Source organism: Littorina saxatilis, linkage group LG12, assembly GCF_037325665.1.
Source record: "Littorina saxatilis isolate snail1 linkage group LG12, US_GU_Lsax_2.0, whole genome shotgun sequence".
Taxonomy (NCBI): Eukaryota; Metazoa; Mollusca; class Gastropoda; order Littorinimorpha; family Littorinidae; genus Littorina; species Littorina saxatilis.
Window position 1 is genome coordinate 26,966,521 of NC_090256.1, and position 11,224 is coordinate 26,977,744.

The following is an 11,224-nucleotide window of genomic DNA, read 5'->3' on the forward strand; positions in this document are numbered from 1 at the left end:
GTCTCATGAGAGAGGTTGAAATTTTCGCTCCGTGGCTGCCAGGTGTGAGTTCCTCACAGGCCGGCCACGTTACTCGTCTTTCACCCGTGCGGGCTTCTTTTGGTGAGCCCGTTCTTGTTTGTTTCTACCAACTTTTTTGCTATGTTTAGTTACTGACGTTTTCGTCCTTTGGGACATGTTTGTCAGTGACTTTGTGCGTTTTCGCCATTTTGTATTCTGGTCAGTGTGTTGACTGTGACATTTTGGTGTGTTAGCCTCCGCTTGTCTACTCTAGTAGTTTGCAAGCGTGGTGTTTGTGGTTCTTTAAGCATTGTGTGTTACTGAGCTTTCTGTCCGTTCGGACTTGTGTTTGTCAGTAATTTTTCGTGTTGTTCGTTTGTTTGTTGGTCGGCTGGGCTGACCCCGATAAACGGAGAGAATCTTACGAGTTCGGTCGTAGGCCGCTACTCTTGGTATAGTGCTAGTTCTGTGTGTTCTAGCGTTACTATCGTTTCCTCCTTTGCTCTGGTTGGAGCAGGGGGAGTGTGTGTCCGCTTTGTTTCAGTCCCTCGTTCCAGCGATCCGCTGATAGTGTACGAGGTTATGCTGCGCTCTGTTGTTTCCGGCAGTGCCGCCCTTCCGTTCTGCGGTGGGGGATGTGCTGTCACTTGCTTACCTGGCGTGCCTTCCGGTTTCCGGATTTCAGGTTCCTGCCTCAGCGGTTTCCGCCTCCTCAGGTGGACTCTCAAGTAAGTAGAGCTGGTCCGACTGCCCTGGTGAGGCGACGGGACATTCCCTGCTGGGAAACAGCTCACATGGGCAGAGTCACTACCTGCACTCTGCTGGTCGGCCGGCACCACCTTACGAGGCTTGGGTTGGTTGACCAGCAGGGGTGGTTTGCTGTCAGTTGGCACGTTCGCCTGTCTGAGGACCGCGCAACTGTTGACTGGCAGCGGCGACCCTTCCCGGTTTCGGCCGGGATAAACACAGCGGTGGCTTGCCGCCGGCCAACATTTCCGCCTGTCTCAGGACCGCGGAACTTGTTGACTGGCAGCGGCGACCCTTCCCGGTTTCGGCCGGGATAAACACAGCGGTGGCTTGCCGCCGGCCGACATTTCCGCCTGTCTCAGGACCGCGGAACTTGTTGGCTGGCAGCGGCGGCCGTTTCCGGTTTCGGCCGGGATAGACTGGCCCTCGGGTTTTTTGGCTTCCGGCCTCAGTCTATTCAGTCTTCGTTTCCGCTGTCGGCGGCTGCGTTTCCGGTTTCGGCCGGAAGCATGGGTCCACCTACACACGTACGCTGTAGCGACGTGGTAGGAGGGACCGCAGACTGGCCTCCGGGCTTTATGGCTTCCGGCTTCAGTCTATGCAGTCTTCGTTTCCGCTGTGGCGGTTTCGGCGGCTGCATTTCCGGTTTTTTACTGGAAATATAGGTCCACCTACACGCGTATGCTTCTGCTGCGGTGTAGGAGGGACCGCAGACTGGCCTCCGGGCTTTATGGCTTCCGGCCTCAGTCTATGCAGTCGTCGTTTCCGCTCTTGTGGTTCCGGCGGCTGCGTTTTCGGTTTCGGCCGGAATTATAGGTCCACCTACACACGTACGCTGCAGCTGCCGTGTATGGCGGGACCGTAGACTGGCCTCCGGGCATGATGGCTTCCAGCCTCAGTCTTTGCAGTCTTTGTTTCCGCGGTGGCGGTTTCGGTGGCTGCGTTTTTGGGTGGTTTGCGGCCAGTTAACAAGAACTCCTGTTGCAGGTTCGGACTTTGTTGACTGGCAGCGGCGGCCGTTCCCGGTTTCGGCCGGGATAAACGGTTCCGGTTTCGGCCGGAAGTATAGGTCCACCTACACACGTGCGCGGTAGCGGCGGTGTACGGGGGATCGCAGACTGGCCTTCGGGCTTTATGGCTTCCGGCCTCAGTCTATGCAGTCTTCGTTTTCGCGGCGGCGGTCTCGGCGGCTGCGTTTTCGGTTTTGACTGAAAGCGTAGGTCCACCTACACAGGTTCGCTTTGACGCTCGGTTTTGGGTGGACCACACACGGGCCTTCTGGCTTTCTGGCTTTGGCCTCAGCCTCTGCAGTCTTCGTTTCCGTTGTGACGGTTACGTCGGCTGCTAGCCGGCTTCGGCCGGGTTTGCTGTTCTTCTTCTTGGCAATTCCTTTGGCAGGGAGAAGGCAACAGTGTCTGGCGATAGGCCCTCCTTCACTTGTACGCCCCGTCGTTGGTGGTAGGATGGGCCGCAGACTGGCCTCCTGGCTTTATGGCTTCCTGCCTCAGCCTACGCAGCCTTTGTTTCCGCTTTCTGTGGTTTCGGCGGCGGCGTTTCCGGCTTCGGTCGGGTATGCTGTTCCTCTCTCTGTCACTTCCGGTGGAACGTCAGAGAGGGAACAATAGCAGTCGGCTTTCAGCACTCTGTGCTTTGGTCAGGGCAGTCGGTGCTTCGCCCAGAGGGCGTTGCACGGCCTCTTGCCCGGGCCTGCGGTCGGAGGGGTGGTCTACTTACCCTTTTCCTCATGGTCAAGGGATGAGTGAGGTCCTTTTCTGGGTTACGGTTTTCCGGTTTCCGGGTATTCCGTTCTTCCTCCCACCGCTGGGTTTATGGCTTCGGTCTTTGTCCTTTTTAGTCCACTCTGAGTTTCAGTTGGTGGTCAGCAAAGGGACATGGTCGGGATTTCCGTCAAGGCTCAAGGCTATTCTTGCAGCTGTGGCGGACGTCACTTCCCGGTACCTTCCTTTTGGGAATATTAAGTCTCTCACCACATGGTCACTCTGTGGCTCTGCTGGGGTTGACCGGAGACTGGCTTCCGGGCTTTTCAGCTTCCGGTCTCAGTCTCAGCAGCCTTAGTTTTCGCATGCTGCGACTTGGTCGGTTGCATTTCTGGCTGTGGCTGGATATACTGTTCCTCTTCTTTCCGGTTGCTTTCTGGGAGAAAGGAACGGCTGCCGCTTTCGGGCGTTCCAGCTCCTCGGCCGGGGTAGTTGTCTCGTCACCTTTCCGGTGGGAGGGGCTTCTGTCTATTCCGTTCCGTCGTCTTGGACGTCATTTGGCTGTTTCTGACTCGCTGTCAGTCAGGGTATCAGCTGGTATGATGTTCTGGTACGCTCGTTTCCGGTTTTCCGGTTATTCGGTGTACTTTTTCTGCCTCTGGTGGATGTGACTTCGGCATTTTCTTTCGCTCGGCCACTCTGACTTCAGTTGGTGGCTGGAGAAGAGACATCTTTTGGGGTTTTCCGCAGCAGTGTGAGCGGAGATCAGGTGCTTGGGCCCTTCGGGGTTAGGTGTGCCCTCCCTCAGGCGGCGAACAGTTGTTTCAGCCACGGGCTGCTGCTTCTGTCGCACTTCCGGCTGGCCGGAGAGGTGGTTCTCTTACCGGCGTCTCAGTTACGTCAGGGTTTTAGAACAAAGATTGACCTTTGTGGTCATTATTGTCTGTCGCTGGGTCCGACTCTGCCTTTCTCGGCGATCAGACTTGTTCTGGTGTTTCGTCCTAACTTAAGCTGTTCTTGAGTTGGCCTCGGAGGTTACATCCAGTTTTCTGAGGGGGCGTTGTCTTTGGCAATGTAGGTCGGCGGAGTCATCCTTTGTGGCTTACCTTCTCTCTCAGTTTTGGCCAGTCCTCTCCTTCTGGAAGGGGGGAGCTGGCTAATGTTCCTATTTTCTTTCGTTTACCTGCGTACGGCGGGTACTTCAGAATTATGGCTGTCCTACGGACATTATGGCTTTTAGTCTTGACCGGTGCGATTGTCTCCTGCATTTCGCAGGTAGCTATGGCATTTCCGGCGCCTGTGTCGGTAGATTTCTAGGCTTTCTGCATCCTCTTTCTGAGGTGAGTCAGTACGACTTCCGTTCGGTCGGGTTTCTTGCTACAGTCACCCTTCTATCACAGGCTACTATGTTTATGGTGTTGGCCCGTTGGCTCAGTGTTTGTCCCTCAGTCTTTCAGACGTGGACAGGCTTTTTCGGGCCTTTCGCTCAAACCCAGGAGGGCTCTTGGTTTGATCTGAGTCTTTTGGCTGGTCGGCTTCACGCTTTGTCTGGTATGCTTACCAGTCGTGTTTTCGGCTTTGGGTTCTTGATTCGCAATTACCTACAAGCGGACTGAACTGCGAGCTCTATGGCTTGGGGGGCCATTTTGGTCATGGTTACTGGTCACTCTAGACTTTTGCCCTCTGTGACTCCCGCACTTTCGGGTGCTTATGCTTGTTGCAAGTATCGGCTTCCTCGTACTATCCTTTTCTGCTTTGGCACGAACAGATAGAGGATTTCGGGTTACCATCTCTTTTGAGAGCAGCAGGTCTGCCGTTTTCGGCACCCTTCTTTAGCATGCTTTAGGGGTGACGATGTCAAAAGATCGCAGTCAGGGTTTTTCCTGTTGTTTTCTTGTGTCACTTCCTAAGAGTACCTTAATCGTTTCTTGGTTAGTTTGTACTCTAACACAGAGTAGCAGACAGTGTGCTTAGGGGGTGTGAGCGTTTCTTCACGTTCTTGGAACTTTCGGAACGCTTATGCTCTTTTTGAGTTTGTTATCATCGGGTCGGACTCTGGTACGTTGTACTCAGGTCTTTCTCTTTCCTTTTGCGCGGAGTTTGGTCACTCTTCTCTGGAGCTGACCTATATCGCTCAGTTGTTGTCGGGCTTTGGCATAGCCCTCCAACAAGAAGGGGGGGGGGGGGGGGGGGTCAGGTTGTCTTCCCCTCCTCTCGGCTCGGGTTCATGTAATCCAGGGCTCTTCTTCCTCCCTGGGCCTCCTTCTTTACGGTCCGGGGAGGAAGGGTTGGGCACAGCTTTCTGAAGGTGTCTTTAGCAAGTTTGGTCTAAGCGACATCCTGGCTGTCTTTCAGGATTTTCTCTGGCCCCTTTCTGGCTTGTTGGCAGGGGGCCAGTTCCTGGTAAGGGTGTTAGAGGGGGTTAGAATTTTTCTTTCCCTCCGGGCCCTTCATGCCTTTTTGGGCAGCGGGCCAGTTTCTGGCAGGGTTTCTAATGGGAGTTGAATTTTTTCTTTCCCACCGCCTTGTTGATGTTATCTGCAATATGTGATTGGGAGTAAGAATATGTAATTTAATATAAAATTTCTAAAGTAAATTTTGATTTGATTAATATACTTACCCCAATCACATAGCGTAGGCCCGCCCGCCTGCCCCGCTTATGGTTTGAGTTTTCTTCAAGTCGTATGAGTTGCCACGTGTTGTGGTAGGAAGTGACGTGGTATCCACTAGAGGGGAGGTAACTCCCGGGATACCCTCTCGTTACCATGGCTACGTTTGCCTTTTTGGTGATGGGTTTGCTTCCCCTTGTTGTGTTAGATGGGTAAGCGTTTTCAGTACCTAGCATCTCAGACGTAGTCAAATGCAATATGTGATTGGGGTAAGTATATTAATCAAATCAAAATTTACTTTAGAAATTTTATATTTTGTCCCCCTCCCTGTTTTTCATGAGCACTAAAACATGTGATCAATAAATACGTCTTTGAATGGAGTGCATGGCCTGTATGACAACACCTTTTCAAGATCTTGTTTTTGTAACACTGAATCATTGGACATTTTACAGAGAAAGACCAGGCAAACATGTCAAGATTTGCCAAGAACTACCTGCCGATTCTGTTCAACATTTTCACGGCTGAGTGTGCCAACCCTCGAGACAGTCGGCGCCTTGCAGCACTGGAGACTGTCAGAGTTTATTTGTCAATTGCTGATGCTGAGGTGATTACTGCTAACTCTGTTCTGTTCTTATTTCTGTATTTCAACTCTGTTTTGATATGCTGTACAACATAGTAGTTTAGTGATCTGATAAACAAAGGGACGTAAGTGCTCTAAATGCATATGACATGTGTAATAGAGTAAGTGAGAGTTATTTGGAACCATTCTCCTGGCACCTGAGAGAAAAACAAGCACTGAAATGAACAAGCAACTTTCCTCCTGAAAATTATGTTTTGTGTGCAGAAGTTTAGCGTAAGAAAGTAATGATGACAGCAGACCTGGGAACCCATGGAAACCCCTGTTTTGCACTTGGGAGTATTCTCAAACAAACATGGTGTATTTTCAGAAAAATACAGAACCATGGTAATCAAGATGATACAGAGATGGTTGATTATGTTTGTGAAATCTTATTGCTGTGTATTAGTTACTTTGATGCAATCAGTAATTTACTTTAATTTGTTATTCTATTTGTTTCCAGTGTTTGTCTACATACCAGAAGAATTGTTTGAAGAACTTGGCCAAGGAGGAAGAACAGCCAACCACCACATTCAAAAAGTAATAATGGCACTTTCAAGTTATGGGATAACAGTGGACTTGCTCAGAAGAAATAGCTGAACACATACATGTACGCCAAGCACAAGCTAAGCTTTAGTATTGAACTCTTTAAGCTTTTTGAAAGCTTGCTTATATTTTCTACGAAAATAAGGTCATAAAGTATGACTTTTGTTTACTTTCATTAACATGCACAAGGGAAGAGGGACAAAGGTTGTGTGTGTTTTATTATATTTTTTGTTTGGGGGGGGGGGTGGACTGGTGCAGGGACGATGTGTGTGTGTGTGAGTGTATTTGTGAGTGTGTGTATGTGTGAGCGTAGGTGTGTGTGTGTGCATGTATATGTGCCATGTGTTTCTGTCTGTGTAAACAGGTATGTTAAGTTTTTTCTTCCGTATGACGGGTGTGAGTATTATTGCAAATGTAATCCGTGCCTTTTTTCTCGTGTCTGCACACAGGGTTGCACTGATGGAGATTGCAATGACCATGGTCAACTATGGAGATGAGTCCTACCTCACCAGTATGTACACTCTGGCCGAGAAGAGCATTCAGGTTTGTTCCTCCTCTGACGTTATGTGTGATTGTGCATGTTTGTAATATCCCCCCCCCCCCCTCTTTTAAGACCCCCAAATTTAAGACTTCCCCCTTTTTAAGACCGTGATTTTGTCAGATTTTCTGTTGATAGCCTCTCTCATTTTACCTCCATTTTAAAACTTCCCCCTTTTTAAGACCGTGATTTTGTCAGATTTTCTGTTGATAGCCTCTCTCATTTTACCTCCATTTTAAAACTTCCCCCTTTTTAAGACCGTGATTTTGTCAGATTTTTTGTTGATAGCCTCTCTCATTTTACCTCCATTTTAAGACTTCCTCCTTTTCAAGACTTCAAGGGTCGCTGTAGTTCAATTGACACATACCCTGCAGGGCTATTGTGTGTTGCATTGGTACTTTTTATGATGTAAGACTCTATTCGGCCACCTGCAGGGTGCTAGATAAACATGATGAGTTTGAGTTAAACATAGATCCATGCAATCTAAAAATCAGAATAAAAAATACAAAATACATCATTCTGCTTACATGTCTGCATCAAAACACCCACACACTTGCATGCAACCGCAAGCTCAGGCAAGCATTCTATTGTCTTCATATTTTTTTCTTGTCTGAAAAGACGATGTTCGGAAATAACTCTGTTTTTATGGGTTATGGAAGAGTTGCTTTCCCTTGTTTCCATAGAAACGCTGAGGCAAGCCTACACTGTCACATGTAGCTTGCCTCAGTGTTTCCATGGAAAAGCAAGGAAAAACAAGGGAACGCAACTCTTCCACAACACATACAAATCCAAGAGTTATTTTCGGAAATCATCGATTTAATGTTTTCTTCTAGGTCTAATTGTGTATGTTTTCCTTGTATTCTTTTACAAGTTTAAAAGAGACGTTTATGCTTAGGTTTGTGACTGTAAAATTTAAGGTGTTAAACTGTTTAGTAACTGTCTCTACTTGTATTGCCTTTACCATCATTGTCCTCTGGTACTGGATTGCAGGCGTCTGACAAGACACTGCAGAAGAAAGGGTACAGCATACTCAAGGAGATTGTGGCAAGCCAATCGGAATCCTGTCGTCAGTACATGACTACAAAGTTTGATCAACTTCAGCAGTTGCTTCTGAGCAGCCTGACAACAGCAGCCCCTAGCACCAAAAATGTGAGCGCATGTGTGGGTTTGTGTGTAGGGGTGAATTCATCCTTGAAATTACAGGAGAGTTTGCAGGGCCAAGCAGTCCCTAGATTTAGCTCAGTTAATGTGTGTAATTCATGCTGAAGCATAATTATGTAGGATAACTTATCTTATTGTCAGGGAAACATGTTCAAAAGAATGATGGTTGGGTGTTAAGAGGCATGATATTTTTCCGCCAATTGGTGAATTTTTCACATTTTAAAAGCTCCAGAGATCATTCTGGAGATCCCCAGATTGCACGATTTTAGACATCTCATTGTTTCATTTTTGAGTCACTTGAGAAAAAGTGACTCTATGTAATCGGTCAGTGTTAGTCTGTCCGGCCGGCCGGCCGTCCGGCCGGCCGTCCGTAGACACCACCTTAACGTTGGACTTTTCTCGGAAACTATCAAAGCGATCGGGCTCATATTTTGTTTAGTCGTGACCTCCAATGACCTCTACACTTTAACGATGGTTTCGTTGACCTTTGACCTTTTTCAAGGTCACAGGTCAGCGTCAAAGGAAAAATTAGACATTTTATATCTTTGACAAAGTTCATCGGATGTGATTGAAACTTTGTAGGATTATTCTTTACATCAAAGTATTTACATCTGTAGCCTTTTACGAATGTTATCAGAAAAACAAGGGAGATAACTAGCCTTTTCTGTTCGGCAACACACAACTTAACGTTGGGCTTTTCTCGGAAACTATAAAAGTGACCGGGCTCAAATTTTATGTGAACGTGACTCATTGTGTTGTGAATAGCAATTTCTTCCTGTCCATCTGATGCCTCATATAATATTCAGAACTGCGAAAGTGACTCGATCGAGCGTTTGCTCTTCTTGTTGTACTATTTTGTTGTTGTTGTACTGTTTCTTTTTCTGTTTTTTTCTTCTGTGTTCCCGGTCATGCTATAGTTTGCCAATAACGTCTTTCGGGCGAAGTTCGCCGCAGTGACACAGCTTCTCGTGGGCCTCCATTCCACTGGGCCAAATCTGGCGTCCCAGGGATTTTTCTGTACAATTTCATAATCTCATGCCTGGTTTTCTTGATTTTGTTGTTGCTTGATTGATAATATTATGGTTTGTTTTTAATCTTTTTGCTTGTTCAATTTCAGCCTCGTCTGAAATGCCTTGCCTTCATCTGTCAGCACCTTGCTGAGCCGAACACTGACTTTGTCCGAGCAGTCATACCAGAGGTGAGTCTTTAGCACTGTTTTATCGAGACTTCGATTTCTGCTCTGAAACCAGAATAGAAGTTTAAATTCAGGATGAATCAGCAGCAGTCACTTTTTACCAATTTCCACTTTGATTTTGTTGGGATTTTTTTGCTATCAAGGTTTTGCATTTTAGGTAACAAGGCACAGGTATGCTCGCATGCATGCACACACTTACACATTCCGATATGCACTTGCATGCACACACATACACATACACACACACACACACACACACACACACACACACACACACACACACACACACACACACACACTACCACATTACCACACACACACACACATTTACCACACACATACACACACACTACCACACACACACTCAGGTTCTAAGGCTTTGCTTACTTCTTTTTTACATGCCTTAGTCATCTTAAATTCTTCTAGAAGACGCATTAATAATTCTGCTTGCATTTTCCAGGCTGTGCAGTGCACGAGAGGGGTAGGAGAGCGTGCCCGTGCATCAGCGTACCAGCTTATTGTTGAGATCGCTGAGATGATGATGCGATGGGACCCGGACACAAAGACAGAAGGTATGCAAACTGAAGGCAAATTGAAGATATTGCAATTTATCTTCAGATTTAAAAAAAACCCATAATTGGTATTAAGGGTTTGATTCCTTGCTAACAATGACAATGACCAGAAAGTTTAGAACTTGGACTGGATTGGTTGTGAATTTTATTGGCTTGGTTTTGTGTGGATTTTTAGACTTTTCCTTGCAAGTAAAAGATATGTCAATTGTAGTGCTGAGCTTCAGAGAAACAGTGGATCATTTGCTTGTTTTCATACATTTACAGTAGATATTTGGGGTTTCTTCTTGTTTTTACACGTTTTTCTGCAAAAGAAAAAAGATGTAACCTTTTCATTTCAGATGTGCTGTCCAGCTACATCGACACAATGCTGGCCGGACTGTCGGGGTCAGCAGAAATGATGAGTGGCACACTACTGGCCTTGACCAGTCTCATGATCCACTATAAAGGTAAAGTCATGGCTTCTTCCATCTTTATTCATTTATTTATACTATGGGAGCTGTTCAGTTCTAGTAGACAAATGCATGATATAACTCTGTCTGGGTTTTTATTTGCTGTTGAAGAGTTGTGCTCCTTTCAAACATTGTTAGTGAGGCACTGATCTACAGAGGAAAGTGATGATGTCAATACAATGGAAGCCCCCACCCCCCTCCTTTAAAGACCCCCCAATTTCAGACTCCTGCCCTTTTAAGACTTTGTTTCTTCAGATTTCTTGTTCACAACCTCTGTAAATTTACCTCCAATTTCAGACTCCCGCCCTTTTAAGACTTTGTTTCTTCAGATTTCTTGTTCACAACCTCTGTAAATTTACCTCCAATTTCAGACTCCCGCCCTTTTAAGACTTTGTTTCTTCAGATTTCTTGTTCACAACCTCTGTAAATTTACCTCCAATTTCAGACTCCCGCCCTTTTAAGACTTTGTTTCTTCAGATTTCTTGTTCACAACCTCTGTAAATTTACCTCCAATTTCAGTCTCCTTCCTTTTTGAGACCTGATTTTCTATGATGTTAGGAGGTCTTAAAGAAGGGTTCCATTGTACTTACTGCTGATCAACCTGCTGAGCTGATTATGATCAGCAGCTATTGGTTTCTTTCTGACAGACAAAATGTCAGGCAGCACTCTGACAGGGGTGATGAACATTGCGTGTGTGTTGCTGCAACACGAGAAGAAGGAGGTGGTGAGATCTGCACTGGACTTCATCAAGACCATGGTGGGGGCCTACCAGCAAGAAGTCATCTGCACCTACCTGGCTGACCTGGTACGTTTACCTTTGTCTCTTGGTGGCTCTGTCTGTCATTCCACCTGTCTGACTGTCGGTCTGTTGGTGGGTCTGTTAATTTGCTCTTTCGCCTGCTTATCAGCCTATTTGTCAGTTTGTACTTGCCCATCTGTCTGTCTGTTGGTCAATCTGATAATTTGGTCCTTTGCATGGTTATAAGTCTACCTGTCTGTGTACCTGCCCATCTGTCTGTCTGACTGTCTGTCCAGCTCTCTGTCAGCCTGTCTGTCTGTTGGTTGGCCTGCGT

At 47.0% G+C, this 11,224-nt stretch overlaps 1 protein-coding gene across 1 annotated transcript in view; it reads left to right on the forward strand.

Annotated features, from left to right (window-relative positions):
• LOC138981637 (RRP12-like protein) overlaps positions 1–11,224 on the forward strand; it is a gene marked incomplete in the record, with an annotated part of 40,672 nt that overhangs the window by 17,809 nt on the left and 11,639 nt on the right. Inside the window, 8 exon segments of the mRNA XM_070354630.1 lie at positions 5,527–5,678; positions 6,154–6,230; positions 6,686–6,779; positions 7,765–7,923; positions 9,053–9,133; positions 9,591–9,702; positions 10,041–10,148; positions 10,799–10,956. Coding sequence (XP_070210731.1) covers positions 5,527–5,678; positions 6,154–6,230; positions 6,686–6,779; positions 7,765–7,923; positions 9,053–9,133; positions 9,591–9,702; positions 10,041–10,148; positions 10,799–10,956 — 941 coding nt within the window.